General features: G+C 40.5%; 1 protein-coding gene across 5 annotated transcripts in view; it reads left to right on the forward strand.

The window, feature by feature from the left end:
• TARS3 (threonyl-tRNA synthetase 3) overlaps positions 1-23965 on the forward strand; it is a 73356-nt gene extending 49391 nt beyond the window's left edge. For 2 of the 5 annotated variants that reach the window (XM_030930248.1, XM_010381671.2), the window contains 7 exons: positions 3477-3614; positions 7768-7845; positions 7929-8029; positions 17107-17211; positions 20907-20979; positions 21730-21844; positions 23148-23965. In XM_030930248.1, coding sequence (XP_030786108.1) covers positions 3477-3614; positions 7768-7845; positions 7929-8029; positions 17107-17211; positions 20907-20979; positions 21730-21844; positions 23148-23296 — 759 coding nt within the window. In that variant the 3' untranslated portion in view covers positions 23297-23965. Of the gene's footprint in view, positions 1-3476; positions 3615-7767; positions 7846-7928; positions 8030-17106; positions 17212-19330; positions 19872-20906; positions 20980-21729; positions 21845-23147 lie in introns of those variants that run through there. The other 3 variants (XR_004057257.1, XR_004057256.1, XM_030930249.1) reach the window with 3 other exon arrangements.
• The last annotated feature ends 1430 nt before the right edge of the window (positions 23966-25395 follow it).

Raw genomic sequence — 25395 nt, forward strand, 5'->3', positions numbered from 1 at the left:
ATACATAAATTAGCTGGGTGTGGTGGTGCACACCTGTAATCCCAGCTATTGAGGATGCTGAGGCAAGAGAATCACTTGAACTTGGGAGGCAGAGGTTGCAGTGAGCCGAGAGCATGCCACTGCACTCCAGCCTGGGCGACAGTGATATTCCATTTCAAAAAAAAAAAAAATGACCCAACAATATGCTTCCTACAAGAAATACACTCCAACTAATAACACTGAAGTCAGATTGAAAATAAAAGGATGGCAAAATATTATACAAATAATCAAAAGAAATCTAGGATGGCTATATTAATATCAGATAAAATAGACTTCAAGACAGAGATTATATAATGATAAAAGGGTCAATCCACCACAAAGACATAGCAATCGTAGATGTGTGGGCATCATACAACAGAGCTGCAAAATATGTAAAGCAAAAACTGGTAAATTGAAAGGAGAAATAGACAAATTCACAATTATATTTGGAAACTTCAACACCCCTCTCTCAAAAAAGAACAGAACAACTAGGCAGAAAATCAGCAATGATATAGAAGAGCTCCACTGTACAATCAACTTAACTGACTTGTGTAGAGCACCCAACAACAGCAGAACACATATTCTGTTCAAGTGCCCACAAAACATTTAAACTACGGTGGATCATATCCTGGGCCATCAAACAAAGCTCAACAAGTTTAAAAGAATTGAAATTATACAAAGTGTTTTTTCCAACCCCATGGATTTTAAGTAGAAATCAATAGCAGGATGTTAACAGGAAATCTTTTTTTTTTTTTTTTTTTTTTTTTTGAGGTGGAGTTTTGCTGTTGTCACCCAAGCTGGAGTGCAATGGTGCAATCTTGCTTACTGCAATCTCCACCTCCCAGCTTGTGCCTCAGCCCCCTGAGAAGCTGGAATTACAGGTGTGCGCCACCATGCCTGGCTAATTCATGTGTGTGTGTGTGTGTGTGTGTGTGTGTGTGTGTGTGTGTATTTTTATTAGAGGCGGGGTTTAGCCATGTTGGCTAGGCTAGTCTCAAACTCCTGACCTCGGGTAATCCACACACCTTGGCCTCCCAAAGTTCTGGGATTACAAGAATGAGCCAACATACCTGGCTGATAACAGGAAATCTATAAGCCCTATTGATCACTGTACCTAAACATATTATTACTTCCTGGTAATTTCATTCTTTCCTGAATTCTCTGCATCCTGCAGAGTGCTTAGCATGTGGGAAGTTATTGTTTATATTATGTTTGTATTAGTCAGTGTTCGCCAAAGAAACAGAGACAGTAGAATATATAGATATATGAGGAGATTTATTACAGGAATTGGCTCACTTGATTTTGGAGGCTGAGAAGTCCCATGATATGCCAATTAAAAACTGGAGAAAGGCCAGGCATGGTAGCTCATGCCTGTAATCCCAGCACTTTGGGAGGCCGAGGCAGGCAGATCACCTAAGGTTGGGAGTTCGAGACCAGACTGACCAACATGGAGAAACCCTGTCTCTACTAAAAATACAAAATTAGCCAGGCGTGGTGGCGCATGCCTGTAATCCCAGGTACTCGGGAGGCTGAGACAGGAGAATCGCTTGAACCCGGGAGGCAGAGGTTGCGGTGAGCTGAGATCGCGCCATTGCACTCCAGCCTGGGCAACAAGAGCAAAACTGCATCTCAAAAAAAAACAAAAAAGGCTGGAGAACTAGGAAAGCTGATGGTGTAACTCCCAGTTTGAGGCCAAAAGCCTCAGTGGGATGAGCAGAGGAGGGAGCTGGTGTAAGTTCCAGAGTTGGTGGGCCTGAGAACCAGGAGCTCCAATGTCTGAGAACAGGAGAAAATAAATGTCCCAACTCAAAAAGAGACAGAATTTGCCCTTCCTCTACCTTTGAGTTCTATTCTTGCCCTCAACAGATTGGATGAGGCCCACCCACATTGGGGAGGGTGGAAGTTGTTTACCTATTCCACTGATTCAGATGCTCATCTCTTCAAGAAACACCCTCACAGGCATTCCCAGAAATAAATGTTGTAAAGGTGGCCAGCTGTCTGGCATCTCTTAGCTCAGTCAAGTTGACACTTAAAAGCAGCCATCACAAGCCACTATCCTCAGCAAACTAACACAGGAACAGAAAACCAAACGCCCTATGTTCTCACTTACAAGTGGGAACTGAACAATGAGAACAGATGGACACAGGGAGGGGAACAACACACACTGGGGCCTGTCAGAGGGAATCTGGGGGAGGAAGAGCATCAGGATAAATAGCTAATGCATTCTGGGCTTAAATACCTAGGTGATGGGTTGATAGGTGGAGCAAACCACCATGGCACACATATACCTGTGTAATAAACTACACATCCTGCACATGTACCCAGGAACTTAAAAAAAAAAAAAAGACTCGGTATAGTGGCTCATGCCTATAATCCCAGCACTTTGGGAGGCTGAGGCGGGTGAGTCACTTGAGGCCAGGAGTTCAAGACCAGCCAGGCCAACATGGCGAAACCCCTTCTCTACTAAAAAAAAAAAAAATACAAAAATTAGCCGATTATGGTGGCGAGCACGTGTAGTTCCAGCTACTCAGGAGACGGAGGCATAAGAATCGCTTGAACCCGAGAGGCAGGTGGCAGTGAGCTAGGATCACATCACTCCATTCCAGCCTGGGTGACAGAGCAAGACTGTCTCAAAAAACAAAACAAAACAAGAAACTAGCCATCGCAGTTAATGAAAGAAAGACTTGATATCTCAAATCCATAAAACTCCCTGCATTTCAGGTGCTTCTCTCTGGTTTAAGCCACCATCATCTTGCTCCTAATTGACTCTGCCAGCTTCCTGACGGGGCTGTCTTCTAATCTTGCCAATTCATTCCACATACTGTGAAAGAAAGAACACATTGGGTCATGTTAGTCCCCTGCTTAAACAAAACAAAACAAAAAAACCCTTCATTGCCTCCCCATTGTTCTCAGGCTAAAAAATCCATACATTCGCCTGGCTTTGAAAGCACTTAATTTTCTCTGGCCCCTGCCTGCCTCTAGCCTGCTCACCTACCACGCTGCCCCTCTGCCCTTCATCCCATCACATGCAGCCCCCTGACTTAGTCTGCTCCTCTGTCCACTGAGTCTTCAACTCAAGGTGTCCTCTGCTCACAGAGCTCCTGAGCTACCACTCCATGCAGAGCGTTTGCTTGTCCCCTGCTGCAGCTTAGTCTCACTTCCTCTGGGCAGCCCCTCCTTGCCGTTCTCCTGTGCGTGGCGCTGCCTTTTCACAGTACAGTTCCCTTGCCTACTCCTCCGTTCCCTGCTCTGGCCTGGAGAATCTGCCAGCCCGCATGTGCCTAGCACTCAAATGAAGATTCAACTCAGGATTGGATGAACAACCAAAACAGGGTCACCAACTGTACTCCATTAAAAACATACTTTATTTCTGTCTGGCATGAAGAAATTTATTTTTTAAAACATAAATGAATTTAATTTGACGTTCTTTTTGAATGTTTCATTTGCTTTGATTTCAGATTGAAGAAGAAATAAAGGGGTGTTTGCAGTTTTTGCAGTCTGTTTACTCAACATTTGGCTTCTCCTTTCAATTAAACCTGTCAACAAGGCCGGAAAACTTCCTAGGAGAGATTGAGATGTGGAATGAGGCTGAGAAGGTAAGAGAGACACCTTGCACTTCCTCTTCATTTTAGTCGTATGGAAAACACCTGAGAGGCTGCGCTTCTTTGCAGGAGGATGCAATAATTTGTAATAGAAATTTTGAAACTGGAAATTGTGGGATAAATGTATAGGTTGTAGAATGAGGTTATCCCGTTTTCCTTGTGGTGGTGATAATAATACCTTACATTTGCTTCACACTTAAAGTTCATATCTGGCTTTTACTTATAGTCTTTCAGTGCTGGTCACTAAGAACTGGTTCAGGTTTTTAAAGAAATCCTCTGATTGCTATAACTCTCGGTTTGTGAGGTTTATTTTAAACCATTGCCTGTTGAGTCATCTTAGTTCAACTGTAGAGTCCCAGGGCTGCATGGTCTAGATGTAGATGTGCATACTTGATGCTGGAGTCCCCTTTATAGTCATGTCCTGTCATGCCCTGCCCTGTGTCTGTCTGAAGACACCCACGCTCAAAGACGTTACATCTAAGCTTTACAAAACCAAGATAAGGAGCTCATCACATTGCTTTTTTTCCTTAATAAACAAAGGATATAGTGTGTTTCCTGTGTTCGCTTTTATTAAAAATGAGGATGGTGTCATGGCCAGATATCCTGCTCTGCCTGTTAGTACTCTCCTTGGAATATAATAGTCCCCACTTATCCATGGAGAATAAGACCCCAAGTGGATGCCTGAAACCCTGGATGGTACCAAGTTGACGGCAATCAGGTTAGGACACCTATCTGTTCGTGCCTTCACCCAGAAATTTAATGCCCTTTCTTTTTTTTTTTTTTTTTTTTTTTTTTTGAGACGGAGTCTTGCTCTTTTGCTCAGGCTGGAGTGCAGTGGCACGATCTCGGCTCACTGCAAGCTCCACCTCCCAGGTTCACACCATTCTCCTGCCTCAGCCTCCCGAGTAGCTGGGACTACAGGCACACGCCACCACACCCGGCTAATTTTTTGTATTTTTTTTTGAGACGGAGTCTCGCTCTGTCACCCGGGCTGGAGTGCAGTGGCCGGATCTCAGCTCACTGCAAGCTCCACCTCCCGGGTTTACGCCATTCTCCTGCCTCAGCCTCCCGAGTAGCTGGGACTACAGGCGCCAGCCACCTCGCCCGGCTAGCTTTTTGTATTTTTTAGTAGAGACGGGGTTTCACCGTGTTAGCCAGGATGGTCTGGAACTCCTGACCTCATGATCCGCCCGTCTCGGCCTCCCAAAGTGCTGGGATTACAGGATTGAGCCACCGCGCCCGGCCTAATTTTTTGTATTTTTAATAGATACGGGGCTTCACCATGTTAGCCAGGATGGTCTCTATCTCCTGTCCTCCTGATCCTCCCACCTCGGCCTCCCAAAGTGCTGGGATTTAATGCGCTTTCTTAACTAAGCACTTTTCATGCACTATGGCTGGAACTTTTGCAGTGTGAGGTGCAACAGCAAAACTAGCATGAATTTTTTTTTCCTTCTTCACTAATTCACAACTTACCCAATGGATAGAAGATTTTTTTTTAACCATAGCTCTTAGCAACTTCAGCATAGGATTTTTTTTCCTTATTAAATTGATAACTTTCACCTTTTCACTTAAAGGAAGCATTTTGTGGCTTCACTGTGGCACATCCAGATTGCTAGTAACATAACTCTTGTGCTTTGAGGCCATGGTTAAGGAAAATAAGGGTGATGTGAACGTAATCACTGTGATACTGCACAGTTGATTTGAAACATGACAGCTCGTAAGTGGCTAACAGGTGGGCAGTGCACCCAGCATGGAGACTCTGGACAAAAGGACGAGTCACATCCCAGGTAGGACAGAGTAGGATAGTGCTTTATCCTGCTCCTCAGAGCAGTGCACAGTGTAAAACTTATGAGTTGTTTATTTCTGGAATTTTCCATTTAATATTTTCAGACCTCAGTCGACTGCGGGTAACTGAAACTGAGAAAAATGAAACCACAGATAAGGGGGACTACTGTACTCATGGGAGCTTAACACACAAATACAAGAAATATGAATCAGAGAAGCACTGGATTAATAGTGTAACAATTACTTTTACATGATTAATAGGTACAGAAGCCAAGCAGAAGCTGCACAAAAGCAGTTTAGCCTTGAGCTCTAAATAGGGCTTTCTCCTCCCCACTGACCCGTGCCCACCCTGAGCTCTTCTTCCACATCCACTGCATTGACAAAGAGGGCCAAATGAGATAGACTACCCTGGGAAGGATGCAGACTCAGTTTACCTAACAGCCATGTGGAAGCAGGAAGAGGAAATGAGGACACAGAACCCAGCTCTGGAGCCATTTTACTCCAGACTTTAAAGTCTGAAAGTACTTTATCTCCATGAGTAAATTATAGAAGATCTCTAAGCGTCAGGATCAAGCATGAAATGGTGATGGTGAGACAGTGGTGGTGATGGTGGTGGTGATGTAGCAATAATACCTACTTCCTGAGGGTGTGGTGAACTTACATGAAGTAATTTACAGGAGTGTTAGGCATAATGCCAGGCACATGTAAGTGCCCAGTAGATGTTAGGTGCTGGTATCATTGTCATTACTCTATTCATTTGAAGTTTGGTGGGGTATGGGGAGCTGAAAAAGGGATGGACCAGGTATAGACCTGGCATGGAGAGGATAGGCTGGAAGTCCCAGCATTTTTGCTCTTTTCTTAACTGATGGGAGTAAATAGTTCAGCAACCAAGCCTGAGGTCACCCAAGGGTGTGACTGGATGGACCTGCTTCTGCTTTTGGGATATTTCTCTCAAATATCTAACCCTGGTCTGGAAATCACTGAGATGAGCATTTAAATATTTTGTTTTCAGAAGTGTCTGAAACAGTTTGAAAGAGACACATCTTGCATGAATCCAATGCTTTTTTGGCTCTGGCAGCTCCTACTGTGCCCTCCTGTTCTGTGTCCTCCAAGGCCCAAGGAACAGCAGTGACCCCTGCTTTATCCTCTTCTCCAAAACTTCGCCTTTCCTTGGCTTTTTAGCCTCTTGCAGTCCCCAGAATTCTTTCCATCACTTGGTATCTGCTGTAGGAGGGCCTCATTTGTCCTGGAAACAGGTACCTGTGTTCCTTCTCCTTTTAGAAACAGAGTGGAACAGCGGAGCATGGCCTCCAGGCCCAGGAAATGTCTCCATGGGGGTGGCTTCCTCTGGTCCTAAGTAGAAAAGAAGCTGCTTCTGTAAGATCAGGCCTATATGGGACACTCCCAGGATCCCAGAAATAAAATCTCCATCTCTCTCAAGATCATATCCTGACTGAGGTCCTGGGAAAGGCTTCCAGGACTCCAGGAGTCAGCTTTCTTGATGATGGCAGCTTTGGCCCTAAGACTGCCACTGCTTTGATTTCCCCATGAGGCATATCACTCCCAAAAATCTGCCCCCTCATGGGCACCAGTATGATGGAGGCGATGATGGGAGTTTGGCTCGTGTTTTGGCAGTACTTTGGCCAAGGACTTAGGAATGCCCACGTGCTTCCCAGGGAAGCTGGATTCACGGGAATACTGGAAGACTCTGGGAAATTTTTCATTAATACACACTTGCACCCTCACCTTCAATGTGGAACATCTTCACTACAAGCTAAGTTGAAGGCATGTAGTGGCTTAGGCTGGAGACAAAAGTAGAGCCTCATGCTCCCACACCCCTATAAATTATAAGTGACCCTCCCAGACATGTGCAGAGGTGAAGGAAAGACAAAAAAGAAGTAGCGAGGCCTGCCCTCTTGGCCTTCTTACCCACCCAGACTCAGAGTGGAAGAGGGAGTGAGATCAAGGCTTTCCTGCTTTTTCATGTGTGGAGGCCCCACCTACAAGAGGAATGGGTCTTGGAACCGTCACCAGGAGGCAGAAGCTGGTTGTTGTGTAGGGCACAGGGGACCTGTGTTAAGAGGACCAAGCGTCCCCTCCCTAGTGCTTACCTGAAATTCACTGGAACAATTTATAAATGATCTTTTCTTCCCAGTTAAAATGTTTATGTTTCTTGAGAGCAGGTGGCACCTTAATCATCTCTGTGTAGTCCCTGCTCAATAGTTTATTGAATGTAAAAGATGCTCAATAAATACATGTTGAACTAACATAGACTGTAATGAAGAGTTATAGTAACTTTTGTGAGCTGTATGTAAAAAAAAATACAATGTATAATTTTATCTTTTTTCTTCTTTTGGAAAAGCAACTACAGAATAGCTTGATGGAATTTGGAGAACCATGGAAAATGAACCCAGGTGATGGAGCATTTTATGGCCCTAAAGTAAGTAGACCATATGCTTCTTTTAAGTAAAATTTAAAAGAAAAATAAATACCCTCTCTAAGAAAACATTATTTAATTTGTAGATTGACATAAAAATCAAGGATGCTATTGGCAGATACCATCAATGTGCTACAATTCAGCTGGACTTCCAACTGCCTATTAGATTTAATCTCACATATGTTAGGTGAGTGAGTGAATGTGATAAATATTATAGTACTAATATTCTAATTGTTTGTCATTTGAGTATTAGCAATACAGAAATAAACATTAGTGAATGTCTAGTTTATGTACTATACACTCAATATATATTTGTTTACCTGATCATAATCCAGTTGGGAATCAACTTGAATTTTCTGGTCTAGTAGGGGGAGGAAGATAACTAAACATGAGCATAGAGATATGAACAAAGTACCATGAAAACATGATCCAGGCTGCTGACTCTCCCTGAGTTACAGAGGGGAAGACTTCACAAAATGCTGGCATTGGGTCTGTGTCTTAAGGATGAGATGTTTTCTTGAAAAAGCAGAGGAAAAAAAGGCAATTTTATCACTGTAAGCCAACTTCTTTAAAAAAAAAAAAAAATAGAGTAGAATTAACTCTGTGTGTGTGTGTGTGTGTGTGTGTGTGTGTGTGTGTGTGTGTGTACAGCTTAATGATTATGATTCTGTTATTCTCTTGTGCTGCTCCTTTGTGGTCACACATTCGTCCTACTCCTAACCCCTGACTACCATTAATGCATTCCCCATCAAGATAGTTTTGCCGTTTCCAGAATGTCATGTAAATGGAGTCATGCAGTATAGAGCCTTCTGAGACTGGCTTCTTTCACGTAGCACAGTGCTGTGGAGATTCATCATGGTTTTGCATGTATTGCTAGTTTGTTCCTTTTTATCACTGACTAGTATGCCACTGTGGATCCAGTCTCTCATTTAAGGGTGTTTGGGTTGCTTCCAGTTCTTGGTGATTATGAATAGAGCTGCTTTGTGTGTAGGTTTTTGTGTGAATAGAAGTTTTCATTTCTTTAGGTTAAATACCTGGGAATGGGTCATATGATAATTGGATATTTAATTTTGTAGAAATTGCCAAACTGTTTTCCAGAGTCGCTGCACCATTTTGCATTCTCACCTGCAATGTGTAAAGAGTTCCAGATGTTCCACATCCTTGCCAGTACTTGGTATTGTCAGGTTTTGTTTGTTAAGCAGTTCTACTAGGTGTGTAGTAGTATTTAATTATGTTTTGATTTTACATGTTTTTAGTGGCTAATGATGTTAACATGTTTTCATGTGCTTTGAGACTCCGTCTCAAAAAAAAAAAAAAAAAAAAGATAAAAAATGGTACACTTGTTTAGGACACTTACCATGAATGGAGCTTGCTTAACTGGAAGTTGCTCCAGGCGAGTCAGTAAGTTGTAAGTATATGTGAAGGCCAAGGACATTAGTATATGCTACTGTAGACTTTATAAACACTGTACATTTAGGCTACACTAAATTTAAAGAACTTTTTTCTTCAATAGTAAATTAACCTTAGCTTACTGTAACTTTTTTACTTTATACATTTTTGACATTTTAAAACTTTTGAATCTTTTATTATAACACTTACCTTACACAAATACATTACAGTTGTACAAAAATATTTTCTTTTTTTTTTTTTTTTTTTTTTTTGAGGCAGAGTCTCGCTCTGTCGCCCAGGCTGGAGTGCAGTGGCCGGATCTCAGCTCACTGCAAGCTCCGCCTCCCGGGTTTACGCCATTCTCTTGCCTCAGCCTCCCGAGTAGCTGGGACTACAGGCGCCCGCCACTTCGCCCGGCTAGTTTTTTTTGTATTTTTAGTAGAGACGGGGTTTCACCGTGTTAGCCAGGATGGTCTCGATCTCCTGACCTCGTGATCCGCCCGTCTCGGCCTCCCAAAGTGCTGGGATTACAGGCTTGAGCCACCGCGCCCGGCCACAAAAATATTTTCTTTATATCTTTATTCTATAAACATTTTTCTATTAAAAAGTTTAAAAATCTTTTACTTTTTAATTTTTTTTTTTGTTGAAAACTAAGACGCAAACACATACATCAGCCTAGTTCATATATCAGCCTAGTAGCCTAGGCCTACATAAGGCCAAGGTTATCAATATCACTGTCTTCCACGTCCATTTCTTGTCCCATTGGAAGGTTCCAGGGACAGTAACACTTGGGGCTGTCATCACCCATGATAATAGTGTCTTCTTCTGGAATACCTCCTGAAAGACCAGCCTCAGGCTGTTTTACAGCTAACTTTTTTTTTTTTTAAGTAAGTGAAAGAATACTTACCTTAGATAACAGAAGTACAGTGTAGTAAATACATAAACCAGTAACATAGTTGTTCATTATCATTATCAAGTATTATGTACAGTACATAATTGTAGGTGCTGTCCTTTTATACAGCTGGCAGCGCGGTAGGTTTATCACCACAAACACCTGAATAATGGGAAGATTTTTAGCTCCATTATAATCTTACTGGACCACTGTCATATATGTGCTCTTGTTTTTGGCCAGAACACTGTTACGCAGTGCACGACTATATATATATACAGGCACACCTTGTTTTATCGTGCTTCGCTGTATAGCACTTCACAGATGTTGCATTTTTTTATAAACTGAAGGTCTGTGGCAACCCTGTGTCAAGCAAGTATATCAGTGCCATTTTTCCAACAGCATGGGCTTACTTCATGTCTTTGTGTCACATTTAGGTAATCTTTGCAGTATTTCAACTTTTTCATTATTGTTGTATCTGTTATGGTGATTAGTGATATTTGATATTACTATTGTAATTTTGGGGGGGCGCCATGAACTATGCCAATTTAAAATGGTGAACTTTCTCAATGAATGTTGTCTGTTCTGACTGCTCCACTGGCCACTCCCTAATCTCTCTCCCTCTCCTCAGCCTTCCCTATTCCCTGAGGCACAATAACATTGAAATTAGGCTAATTAATAACCTACAACAGCCCTTAAATATTCAGGTGTAAAGAAGGGTCATAAGTCTCTCACCTTAAATCAAAAGCTAGAAATGATTAAGCTTAGTGAGGAAGGACTGTTGAAAGCCCAGACAGGCCAAAAGCTCGGTCTCTTGCACCAGTTACCCAAGTTGTGAATGCAAAGGAAAAGCTCTTGACGGACATTAAAAGTGCTACTCCAGTGAACACAAATGATAAGGAAGTGAAACAGCCTTCTTGCTGATGTGGAGTAAGTTTCCCTGAAGCCAAAGACTAATCCAGAGCAAAGCCCTAATTTTTCAATTCTGTGAAGACAGAGAGGTGAAGAAGCTGCAGAAGCAAAGTTTGAAACTAGCAGAGGTTTGTTCATGAAGTTAAAAGAGCCATCTCCAGGGCCAGGTGCACTGGTTCATGCCTGTAATCTCAGCACTTTGGGAGGCCAAGGCAGGTGGATCACCTGAAGTCAGGAGATCGAGACCAGCCTGGCCAACCCTGTATGGTTGGTGAAACCCAGTCTCTACTAAAAATACAAAAATACAAAAAAAAAAACAAACAAAAAAAAGCTGGGTGTGGTGGTGGGTGCCTGTAATCCCAACTACTTGGGAGGCTGAGGCAGGAGAATCGCATGAATCCAGGAGACAGAAGTTGCAGTGAGCCAAGATCATGCCATTGCCCTCCAGCCTGGGCAACAAGAGTGAAACTCCCATCTCAAAAAAAAACAAAAAAAATCCATCTCCATAATATACAAGTGCAAAGTGAAGCAACAAGGGCAGATGTACACACTGCAGCAAGTTATCCAGAAGATCTAGCTAAGACCAATGATGAAGATGGCAACACTAAACAACAGATTTTCAATATATATGAAACAGCCTTCTATTAGAAGATACCCTCTAGGACTTTCATAGCTAGAGAGGAAAAGTCAATGACTGTCTTCAGAACTTCAAAGGATAGGCTCACCCTCTTATTAGGAGCTAATGCAGCTCATGACTTTAACTTGAAGCCAATGCTCATTTACCATTCAGAAAATTTTAGAACCCTTAACGAATGATGCTAAATCTACTCTGCCTGTGTTCTAGAAATGGAACAACGAAACCTAGATGGCAGCACATCTGTTTACAGCATAGTTTACTGAATGTTTTAAACCTACTCTTGAGACCTACTGCTCAGGGAAAAAAAAAAAAAAGATTTATTTCGAAAGATTACTGTACATTGACAATGCACCTGGTCATCCAAGAGCTCTGATGGAGATGTACAAGGAGATTAATGTTTTTTCATGTCTGCTAATACAGCATCCATTCTGCAGCCCATGGATCAAGGCATAATTTTGACTTTCAAGTCTTGTTATTTAAAAAAATTAATTTTGGAAGGCATACTACATACTACATGTCATACACATTAACAACCTCATAAGCAATATTATAATTTTTGTTTTCAATCATAGTTCCTGTTTTAAAGAGCTTAGGAGAACATTATTATTTATCAAATATTTACCATATCTGTTGATCTTGTTTCATTCTTGATGTTCCAGGGTTCCCTCTAGTATCATTTCTCATGTATCTGAAGATATAACAGAAAAAAAAGTTTATTTAAAGCAGGTCGGTTGGAGATGAATTGCCTTATTTTATTTCATGTGAGAATGTCTTTATTTTGTTGTACTTTCAAAGAAAATAACCTTCTTCTTTGATTGTACAATTCTGGGTTGATAGTTACTTACTTTTAATATTTTAAAAATATTGTTTAAAAATATAAATTAGTAGTATGGCAAGAGGATACTTCTGAGGTTAATGCAAACTTTGAACACTCATGTTCTTTTTTTTTTTTTTTTTTGAGATGGAGTCTTGCTCTGTTGCCCAGGCTGGAGTGCAGTGGCACAATCTTGGCTCACTGAAACCTCCGCCTCCTGGGTTCAAGCAATTCTTCTGCCTCAGCCTCCTGAGTAACTGGGACTACAAGCATGAACCGCCATGCCTGGCTAAACTTTGTATTTTTAGTGGAGTCAGGGTTTCACCATGTTGGCTAGGCTGGTCTCGAACTCCTTAACTCCACCCACCTCAGCCTCCCAAAGTGCTGGGATTACAGGCGTGAGCCACCGCTCCTGGCCCAGAACATTCATCTTCTAATTTAAAAACAGAGACATCTATTTTTTTGTTAACCTTTGTTGCATCTCATTTCCAGAGTAGACATGAAATAAAATTTATGTAGTGAAAATACAGAACAATTTTGATGCTTACCATGAGATAAATATTAGAACATTACTGCTCCAATGATTTAGTGAGGATCTTGAAATAAATTCTGAAGTCTTCCAATGTTTACATTTATTGGAGGGGTTCCTGAGTTCTATCAAGTTGTTTTTTTAAGTCTTGTTCTCATCTTGTGCATAAATGTTAATATTTCCCAAAGTAAAAACTTAGCTTTCTTACTTTTACTTTTTATTAAATTTAATACAAAATATGACCTGAGTAGTTAAAAAATATTTTACATTATTTGCAGTAAGATGTCATTATCCCTGTTCAAAGAGCAAATTTTAAAACTTCAATCTGGGTGAAAGATTGGCTAGTTTTACAGAAAGATTTGCCACCTTAAACTCAAGCTGATTTTTCTATTTTTATGTAAATAACTGAGATGCTATCTTATTAATTCTTCCAAGGTCATGTTTGTGAAATAAACATTACCTGAGAGCTTTCCTGTCATCTACACTATATGTTGTTTACAGTGTTGAACAAATTTGAGTTCGTAAGTTGTAATGTGTCCTCATATGGTCTATTCTATTTGCATGTGTGCCACTACACACTGAGATGATAATGCTGTACAGTTCTAAATGGTAGCAGTTTCTGTAGGCTGTAGGCTGAAATATTTTTGATGAACTGATTAGTTTGGGGATTTTATTTTTTAAGTTGTATATTTTCTTGCAAAGTAAAAACACAAAAAATATTGTTACACATCCTTCTGGCTTTTATGGTTTCTGATGAGAAATATGCAGTAATTTGAGTCACTTTTCCTTTATGTGTCACATGATTGTGATGTGTCTGACTGTGGACTTACTCAAGTTTATGTTGTGGAGGTTTGAACTTCTTGGAACTGTAAGTTATTGGTTTGTGAAAGTTGGATAGTTTTCAGCCATTGTTTTTCCATATTTCTTTTCTGCTATATCGCTTCTTCTGGGACTCAGGTGACCTGAATATTAGGCCTTTTGGCATTTTTCCAGTTTTCTGAGGCTGTTTATGCTTCCTTTGGTCTTTCACCAACTCTTTATCATCTCTGTTGCTACTGAATCCATCTAATGACTCTTTAAAACTTTCTGTCATTGTAGTTTTCAGTTCTACAATGTCTGTTGCTCATATTTTATATTTCTTGCTGAGACTTTAAGCCTTTCCAGTCACTCCAGGTGTGTTTACCCTACTTTTTAGGGTACAGTTATAATGGCTGTTTCTAGCCTTTGGTAATTCCATCATTTGTGTTTTCTTGCGCTGGACTGTTGTTTGTCTTTTCTTCTCACAAACTGAGAATTTTCCAATGATTCATACGCTAAGTAGTTTAGGATTATATCCTGAACATTTTGAATATTATGTTATGAGATGCTGTATCTTCTTTAAATCCTAAGGAGGTTGTCTTGTTTTGGCAGTGAATCTGCCTGGTTAGGTTCAGGTGGAAATTTCCAACCCACTTTTGTGGGCTGTGGTTCGGTGTCAGGTCAGTTATCGAAGCCTTTATAGTGATATTCAGATCTGTTCCATGTGTTCGCCACCCACTGGCCAAGTCCCATAGGTCACACCATGTGCCAAAATGGAAAAGCTGGGATTTGACCCCTAACTGCTGTTGATTGGTCCAGTGGAGTTAGTAGGACTCTGAAAAGTCTAATCTCTCCCTTTTGGAGGAACAAGGGTCACAACTATTAGTAAGAAGTCAAACCTTCAGGATCAGTCCTACAACAAAATTCTTTAGGGCCATCAGAATGCAAGTGAAACTCCTCATTTAAGGAGGATGTGGAGGAGAAACAAATCAGCCCAGCCAGCCATCATAGGTGTTGTGTGGCAAATGGCGAGTAGGCAAGCAAAGGTGAAAGCAGTGGATTGCAGATCAGGTAAGAAACGATGACAGTTGGAGCCAGGTGGCATAGAGATGAACAAAGTAGGGGTACTGGGAGTGTATTTTGGAGGAAGAACTGATGTGATTTGCTCAGGCTTATGTATAAGAGGAGAGAGAAGCATCAAGGTCATCACCATAATTGAGTAAGGGTTTTTCCCTAAAAAAGCAGTGATGGATGAGAGTGTACTGTTGTCATTCATTACATTCAGCATGCAGAAGGGCATCAGATAAAAGTTAACATTCATTCCTGTGAAATGAACAAAAATTTCCTTATCATGATAAAGAGCCTTTATCAGAAAACAGCAATAACATCTCAGCACAGTTGGGAAGAAGATGAATATGACTACTGTTTGTATTGTTACTCAAAATTATTCTAGGATTACAAATACATGAAAGAGATAAAAAGAGATAAAAAAGAGATAAAATTATTTGTAGATGTTAAAATATAGAGAAATCCAACAGAATCAAATGGAGAAAATGGGGACTAATAATAAAGGAAGGTAGAAATGCAAAAATCAATTTGGCTTTATAATATTAGCAATAATCTAGGAAATGCAATGGAAAAAAAACATTTCAGAAGCAACAGCAACAACAAAATAGAAAATATGAATAAACTTAACAATAAATATAAATATAGTCATGCGTCCCCATAAATATAGTCAAGACAGGGATATGTTTTGAGAAATGTGTCGTTGTGTGAACATCACAGAGTGTACTTACACAAACCTAGATGATAATAGGGCACTACACACTTAAGCTATATGGGATAGCCTATTGCTCCTAGCTACAAACTTTTACAGAATGTTACTGTACTGAATGCTGTAGGTGCTTGTAACACAAATCACTAGATGATAAGAATTTTTCAGCTTCTTTATAATCTCATAGGACCACCATCATATGCAGTCCATTGTTGACCAAAATGTCATTAGGCAACACATGACTATAGATGTTATTTATAAGCATACACTATAAAATTTTCTCAAATACCATAAAAAAGAGTTATTTAAATGAAGATTCATACCACACTTTGGAATGAGAAGAATCAACATTTGTGAAGTTATTCTCTTCAAACTTATCTATTAATCTAATTGTAAGCAAATCCACTGGGGTTATTTTGGGGAAATTTGGCATTCATTGCAACGTTTATCTGATAGCATAGATGTGTAATCATAGTTTATATCACTATTTGCTCTTCTTAAGTCTAGACATGATTAAAAGAGATGATGGGACAGAAATTTTGGATACCCAGGCTCTGCGAAAGGATCAGCTTGCTTCTCTTTCTTCCCCACACAAAATCAACATGATGTAATATTCAGTAATATTTCATACTGGTTTCAATTTGTGGGATTAATTTCTTCATATACCTGCATAGAAATGGACTCAAGCCGCCCACCCCCACCCCAAAGCTTCCTGTAGGGTCTAGACAGAGGGTTTTGCCTGCAGTTATTTTATAATGGCTCTTAGCAGAAATGGCTGGCAGTGATGATATCCAGTTTTAACTCATTTGAAGTAGGTTTAATGAATGGGTTTCTCTGTTTTTATTTGTTTGTTTTACTTTATTATTTATTTGTTAAATTTGTTTTATTTATTTTAGTAGTAGCTAGCTGGTATAAGTTTTAGATAAAAATTTGTCAGAAGAACTTTGTGTCACATGTTACATTTGTTGCAATAATGTGAAATTTATCTTTCTGAGAAACTTGTGCAGAGATCTTGAAATGGCTGACTTCATTACAATTAAGTCATCATTTGCTTTTTTCATTTTTTTTTTCCTAAGGGGGAGAGGGAATAATTAAATGTAAGGTATACCTCACGAGGGTTTCAGGGAATTTGACCAGTGGACTTCAAGAACACATATCAGGAACATTTTTAAAATGAAGATTATAATGTGGGAGATAGTGGCAAGAATGGGGGTGCATTTAGATCAGATGAGATTGGCTGGGAGTTGACATTTTGTGAAGCTGAGAGAGGGTATGTGGAAGTTCATTATACTGTTCTCTCTACTTTTGTATATGTTTCAGTGTTCTCTAATTAAAGTTTTTAAAATAAAAGAAAAAAAGATTAGCAAACAAAGCAATGAGAAAACAAGACAGTCACAGAACAAATAAGGTTAATGGAGAGATATCTGATATCACTAATCTAAATCTGTTCTCAAAATATAAGGCTAGAAGATAGTTACTGACTCTTAGGAAAAGACTTAAACGTATAATTTTCATTTTTTAGTAAGGATGGGGATGATAAGAAGAGACCTGTGATCATTCATCGAGCCATTTTGGGATCAGTGGAAAGAATGATAGCCATTCTTTCAGAAAACTATGGGGGAAAATGGTAAGTGATATGAAAAAAAAAAAGCTATATGTCTATTATTATTTTTAATTTTTATTTTACTTATTTTTCCTTTTTAAAAATATTTCTATTCTTAAAAAATCATGTGTAAAAAATCAAAGTAGTAACAAAAGAAAGGGCATTTCCTGCCTTATAATTAGCAAGTATCCAAACAACAAATAAAGAATTCTTATTCCATTTGCCAGATCAGAAAACAAAAACTAAGGGAGAGTGGCATAAAAATGTACCATTTACCTTTTGCGGGACTCAGTAGAATTAAAGTTATCTTTTTGCCTATTTCAAGCCCTTCAGAGATCTAGTTGCTATCTTGAAAATATGTGACCCACACTCCTAGGTACCACCTCTTGCTCTCCAGCCATCCTTCCTTCAACCCATATTGTTTGCCTTTGGGGTTCCCTACAGCCACTGAGGAGGAAAACATGTAAACCTGATTCATAAATGGCACAAACTCAAAGAGGATGACTTAGCAGCACAGCCCAATTAGGATGACAGTGGGGAAAGGAAGTGTCCTAAAGTGCAGAATTTTGAGTGGTGCATCTTGTCCTTTTTGCCTGGAAGGAAGAATGGCCGGAGGTATGGAGCTACATGGATGCATGGGCTCTAGTTACTGCTTTGGCCACAAGGTCAAAGATCTAGAAATAATTAGACTGAAAAATAAATTACATAGATTTGGGAAGCAGAAATGTGGATGATCACTCACAATGGGCCAACAGAGATGGTATTGCCATCAAAAGGCTCCCACTGTTGAGGAATTTTTCAATATTCTAATACAAGAGGACCCATTCTGTTAAAAATCAGCTTATTCTTTTTCCCTAGTTGTTGCTTAGTGGCTCATGGGCAAAGTGGCCACTGGTGGATGTGCATGGGCTCAACAATATGGACTTTGCCACACTAAGTTCCATCTGGCTCCATCTCTTCTGAGGATTCTGGTTGCCATCAGTAGTGATTAATTGTGATCCCCCAGGATGGTACCATAACCTGGGGGAACAGCCAGTGGTCTTGTAGCAGGTTGATTACATTGAATCCCTTTTGTCATATAAGGACCAATGCCTCGTTCTCACTGAAGAGAGACCCTCTGTGGATTTTGCTTTGCTCTTCTTTGCTGCCATGCTTCTGCCAGTGGCACCAAGTATATACTTACGTGCTGCCAGAAACACAACAGTGCTTCTGACTATGAAAGAGATTTTATAGCAAATAAGTAAAGCATTGCACTGACATTATGGGATTCACTACTATCACCATGCATTCAGAAGCAAGTGGCTTTACTAGCAGTTATGGCACCGGCTGGCAGACAACATCTTGTGATGATGCATCCTAGTGTGTGGAAATGCTGCAAACCAGTAACCACCTGTGAAATTTCTACCTCCCATTCCATTTTTAGAAATTGGCTGAGCATCTGGTCATGCAATTTAGTTCTCTTTTCAGAAACTACTGCCCCCAGTGCTACTATTGCTGGGCGCAGTCCCTGCAGCTCCCATTGTGGACACTGGGTACTGGATGATACTGCTAGGGTCACTGCAACCAGTTCCGCCAAAAGTTCCATGTCTCTGCATCACCCTTCCTTGCCAGAATGGATTCCATGTGGTGCATCCTTCTCCACTCTGTCTTAAGTCAAAGTGCCATGTTTATACATTAGCAGAACCTAGATCACACCCATGCATACTAGCATTCATGCCCAGTAAGGCTGGGGAAGCAAATTTTTGAGCAGGAAACATAAGGTGGGAAGTGTCCCAAACAAAGTGTCTTCCAAAAGTCCTGGGTAGCTGGAGAGTCTGTGTATATTACTGATATTTTGTGATCAAAGAGAAATACAGTTAGGTATCATGGAGTTTCTAGGCTATTGAAGTTACAGTTAACCCAAAAGTACGGATATGAATATGTGTGCCACCTGAGTATGAGTTAACATGTTTATATTTCTTTCCAGTTGGTTTTAAACAGTTTACCATAGGTGAGAGATGATGGTGTCTTGCATTAGAATGGTTGCAGTGAAAGTGGTTTAAAAAAAAAAAAAAAAAAAACGAGAACTAGTGAAATAGGAGATGGAGTGGGAGACAGGAGGTGGTTGGGGCCAGTGCACTGAGCATGCCTTCCTTTGTTGCAGAGACTGAGGTATAATCCCTGCACTTCATACATCCAGACTTCAGACAGCAGTCAGGCTTGTGGGGAAATCTCCCCAGAAGCCAAAAGTAAAGATGGCTAAAATGTGAGTCCTTTAGGGAAGTAGGGCTGAGGATGGGGTAAGGACAGAGCTCAAAAGAAAACATGTACTTTCCATTATATAACCTGTATTTCTGTGTTTTACCATTTATCATGTATTATTTTGTGTTTGTAATTTGAGAATAAATATATAAATACGCACATTCATAAAGTGCTATCTGAAATAGTCCTCTTTGCATATCCTTTCACCTTCAGACTAAATACTCACTATGACAGGGAAAAGGCAAACATGCCTCATAGCGGACATTGCTTATACCTACACTGCCATTTTTTTTTTTAGAAAAATTGTATTTTGAAATAATCATAGGTTCACACGTCGTTGTAAGAAGTTATACAGAGGCCGGACGTGGTGGCTCACACCTGTAATCCCAACACTTTGGGAGGCTGAGGTGGATGGATCACCTGAGGTCAGGAGTTCGAGACCAGCCTGGCCAACATGGTGAAACCCCATCTCTACTGAAAATACAAAAATTAGCTGGGTGTGGTGGCAATGGCTGTAATCCCATTTACTCAGGAGGCTAAGCCAGGAGAATCACTTGAACTCAGGAGGCGAAGGTTGCAGTCAGCCGAGATCGCACCACTGCACTCTAGTCTGGGTGAGCAAGACTCCATCTCAAAAAAAAAAAAAAGTTATACAGAGAGGTTCAGCACACTCTTTACCAAGTTTTCCCCAATGGTAACATCTTGCAAAACTAGATACAGTATCACAACCAAGAACTAGACATTGAGACTATCCACCAACCTTGTTCAGATTTCACCAGCCTCACATGCACTCATTTGTGTGAATGTGTATTTAGCTGTGTCACATGGACAGATGGTGTAATACCACCAGTCAAGTTACAGGACAGTTCCATAACTTGTAAGGCTCCCTCCTGCTCCCCTTTTTTCCCCACACTCAAACCATCCCACCCCTGTCCTCTTATCTGACAACACATGAACGTGTTCTCTAGCTCCATCATTTTGTCATATAAAGAATATTACATAAATGAATTTATACAGTACACAAACTTTTGAAGTAGGCTTCTTTTCACTCAGTGGAATTCCCTTGAAAGCAATCCATGTTGTTTTGAGATAAATGAGTTGGTTCCTTTTTTTTTTTTTTTTTGCTGATTAAAGCTGCTATGGACATTAGTGTGCAGTATCGTGTGTGAACATATGCTTTCATTTCTTTGGGACAACTGCCCAGGAGTGCAGTTGCTGGGGCATACAGTAAGTGCATGATCAGCCCTTTGGGCTATCTGCCAGCTCATTCTACCTACACTTGTGCTATCAAAATTCCAAAATTATCCTTTTGTTTACTTTGTTGCCTTCAAACTTTAATACAATTTGGTTTTCTTCCATGCTGCTCTACTGAAACTGCCCTCTTGTGAAGTCTTTAAAATAATCTTTGGTTATGTGAAAATCATGTAATAAGTAACCATTATTATACTTTGAAAATACATATGTTATGTATTTTTCAGGCCTTTCTGGCTATCTCCTCGTCAGGTAATGGTCATCCCTGTGGGGCCAACTTGTGAAAAATATGCACTTCAGGTAAAATCAGAGATGTTTAAAGTACATAATAATCTTGCATGTATTCTGTGTAGGTCATCAATTTGGAATGTCCTTCATGCTTTAAAATATTGCAGAACTGACACATTAATTTAAACCATGTTTTCAGCAGTTGGTGGTAACACATGAATCATGTCTCTGCAGCTGTATCAGAACTATTTCATTTCTTAATGTTTTTGAGAAATTAGTATTTTAAAACATACGTATTCATTTCTACATGGCTCTATTTAGGGAAGAATGTTATCTGTTGCTGTATCACAAGTGACCCCAAAACTTAGCAGCTTTAAACAACAAACATTTATTATCTCACAGTTCCTATGAGTCAGGGTCTGGGAACAGCTCAGCTGGTGGATTCCGGTGCAGAGCATCTCCTATGGCTGCAGTCAGGCTGTTGGCCAGGGCTGCAGGCCTCAGAGCTCACTCACAGTTGGTGGATACAGCTCCTTATCACCTGGGCTTCTTCACAAGTGGCCTGACTGTCCTTACGGCATGGTGGCTGGTTTCCCCCAGAGCAAGTGATCTGAAAGAGATGGGAGCTGCAGGTTTTTATAAACTAGTCTCAGAAATGATGTGCCAACACTTCCGTACTTCTTTATGGTCACAGAGACCCTCTCTGGTATAGTGAGCAGGGAACTCTACAAGGGTGTGAATACCAAGAGTGGGGAACAACAGGGGTCTTTTTGGAGGCTAGGTACCATAATGTAACAATAAAGGTGTTTCATTTTCTTCTAGGTATCCAGTGAATTTTTTGAAGAAGGATTTATGGCTGACGTTGACTTAGATCATAATTGTACACTAAATAAGAAAATACGAAATGCACAGCTGGCTCAGTATAATTTTATTTTGGGTAATTTAAGTTTGTATATATTTTTCCAAATGCTTTTTTTTTTCACTTCAATTCCAAAAGGACAAATAAATATGGTTCAACTACTTAATACTTATACAAAAAGAAGAGTCCATAACGTTCCTGGCTTAGCTGTTCCTAGGTATTCTTTATTGTTTGCTGGAAGAAGAGTTATAAAGTTTCACCTGAATCCTCTGGGATAGTTTTACTAGCAGTAGTTAGTATTGCAAGCCAACAATGAAAACAACTATGAAAATGATCCCATCAGTAGAATTATATACTTTATATTTTAGCCTCACAGGCCTGTAATATTTTCCCTCACTTTTCTGGCTTATTAGGAAAGTTTAAACTAATGGAAAGAAAAGATCCCAAATTTAAAATGATCCAAAGGAAAAGATTTAGATGAAAAGTAAAATGTCCTTTTAGCACATGACTAATTAGATGCAGAATCTAAAATTTAGGCTTTAAAAATGATTCCAAAATTAAGAGAAACTAACACTGATATAACTGCAGGCATAGTATTGCTATTTCCTGTAAGTTGAGAGTCGGTAGAAGGCAAAATAAATATGCATAGTGTTGTTCCACTGACAGCGTTTCATTGATAATGTTTGACATCATAGTAGGTATTGTGGTGTTTCAATCAGGCTTCTTCTGGTGACAGAAACCTCAACTTGGTTTAGACAAAGACAGCATTTATTGGAAGGGTCTTGGAGTGTCCCATGACATGAAAGGTAGAATTAAATAGCCAAACCACTAGAAGAGCAATCAGGAGCCCAACCCTCACCAGGACTATTTCTTCCCATTTCTGGTTCCTGTTTCGCTCTGGTTCTTTATGCTTCTCTTGAATATCTGCTTTGTTCTGCTTATCTGCAGACCGGTTTCCTCCTTCTGTATGGCAAGAAGCATGGCTGTAGATTCCTGCATCATCTCACAATATGGGTCACTAGAGAGAACAAACTTTTTACCCACATTCCAGAAAATTCTGGCTGACTCGCATGGGTCTGGTGTCCACCTCTTGGCTCATCAGGTATGCCAGGTGGAGTCAGTGACTCTGTAAGAGCTCCCTGCTCTCATTTGCACCCTAGGACCACAAGAGCTGTTCTCTCAAGTGGACAATAGAGAGATGGGATCAGAAGTCATTCCTTCCCTCAAGAAACTTAACTATCAGAGGATGAACCTAATGCTCATTAGATGATATTTATTAACAACGAATAAAAACTTGATAAAAACTTGTCATGGGACTGCTGACTTAACGTTTGGCAAATTGCTGATTTAAAATACATTTCTTCACCTTTCTTTTCTGCAGTGGTTGGAGAAAAGGAAAAGATAAATAATGCTGTAAACGTGCGCACAAGAGACAACAAAATTCATGGAGAGATTTTAGTAACTTCTGCCATTGATAAACTGAAGAATCTCAAGAAGTCACGGACACTCATTGCTGAGGAGGACTTTTGAAGTCCTTCCCTAATATTTGCTTCTGTGTAACTTTGTTTTGACCCTTAAAAATGTATTTTTCTTAACATGTTAGTACTTCTAAGACTTTGGAGCCTTTGATGGGGGTTCATTCACGAGCTCAGCTGAGAAAGGAGACAATGAATGTGTAGCTGACATGTACCAAGTTTAATTCACTGATGTCCATGAGGGACAATCAGAAGGCATGTGTGGGAAATTTTCCAGCAATCAATGCCTTGAGAAATTTAAATGGGGAAATATTATTCATTGAAAAAGTGAAACAAAACACTAGGAAATGATTATGAAATGTTAGGGCCAAGATTTGTGATTTTCAAAACATGGGCTTCAAATAAAAGTCTGCAGAGTTTTTTTTTTTTTTTTTTTTTTTGTAACATGAGGGAAAATCTTATTTTCTGGTATGTCTCAGGTATTTTTATGACAGTTTTACTAAAATTCACACTGAAACTTTATCTTCAAAATTGGAATCATTAATTTTAACCAACAACCACAAAAGCAGCAGCTACTACTAAATATTGGATTACTGACAAAGGAATTCAGTTTTGTGGAATCTGGTGTTTGCACTATAGGTTAATAGTTGCCATTTAAATGTTTCTAATTCATAATTAGGTTTTGTTCAGCTTTAGAAAAAAATAAATTCCCGAATGAACTGCATCAGTGTTTCCAGTATTTCAGCTGTGGGCTTCTCACAATTAAGCTGCTCACCTAGAGTTAAATTACTTTTGATGGTATGACATTCCATGGATTTATATACTGAAATGGATTTCAGATTTTACAGAGGAATGCTTTACTTGCTCAGAACTGAATTAAAACGGCATTATGTCAACAGAGAATTCAGCTACCAAACAAGAAGTATTGTTTCGTTTGCAATATGCTGTGAAATTCAAAAGAAATGTAAGAAATTATCTCTTCAATATACTGATCATCTAGTTAACTTCCTGAGGGATGTGAACAGTGAAAGTTGGCAAACAAAACTATATCAGACTTGTGTAGTAGTATAACGTGCAGATTGTGATACGATTCTTTTAGGTGCAGATTGTGTGATAAATGATTTTTTTACAATTTTTTTTTTTTTTTGAGACGCCGTCTCGCTCTGTTGCCCAGCTTGAGTGCAGCGGCGCGATCTCAGCCTTCCGGGTTCAGGCGATTCTCCTGCCTCAGTCTCCCAAGCAGCTGGGACCACAGGCGCGTACCACCACGCCGGGCTAATTTTTTGTATTTTTAGTAGAGACAGGCTTTCACCGTGTTAGCCAGGATGGTTTCGATCTCCTGACCTTGTGATCCTCTTGCCTGGGCTTCCCAAAGTGCTGGGATTACAGGCGTCAGCTGCCGCGCCCAGCCGTGATACGATTTTTAAAACTAACATTCAGGGCTTATGTGCAGGCACTTTTCCATGTATTTTTTTAAAAATCATTCAGCAAACATGCACGTGAGGGGTGGTAGTCAGAAGACCCCGGAATGAATGATCTTGCAGCACGTGGGTGGGAGGAGAGCACATGTCACCAGCACGTTCCTTCTAGGTGTGCTGTGATAGAAACTGGCAAGGGTCTCCATGAGCTGGGGCCTGAGCGCGGCTACCCAGACGGCCGACCTCCCCAGGCAGGGCTGTGCTCTGGACCCTCCCCTCGATTCCCAGCGCCTCGGGCCATCCTGCTTCTCCAGGTCTGAGAGGAACTTTCTGGAAGTGCTGCGTATCTACAAGGGGCTGGCCAGAAGTGAAAGCCGCCGCAGGCCTGAGCGCTGGCCCCAAGGGAGGGGTCCCTCAGGCCCACGTCGTCCAGGGGCCGCTTCCCCGACTGTAAATAAGTCTTTAGAATGAAACGCCAAGGGATACTGTCTTCAGAACCTTCGCACAGGATCCAGCACTCGACACCCGACCATACACTGGAGCGGCCTGCCTCCCACATTTGCCCGCCTCTGCACTTCATTGCTTTGGCTGTGCATTTCGGTCCACGGATGACCTCTAACCGGTCTCCTGCAGTGGAAGGAGGGGTGAAGGCCTCGTCCAAGGGCGTGAGGGTCGCGTGGAAACGGAGCAACCTCCCACGCTCGCATACTCCTCGGGGACCTCCCGGAGGGCGCAA

This window comes from Rhinopithecus roxellana, chromosome 5, assembly GCF_007565055.1.
Source record: "Rhinopithecus roxellana isolate Shanxi Qingling chromosome 5, ASM756505v1, whole genome shotgun sequence".
In the NCBI taxonomy this organism is placed as follows: Eukaryota; Metazoa; Chordata; class Mammalia; order Primates; family Cercopithecidae; genus Rhinopithecus; species Rhinopithecus roxellana.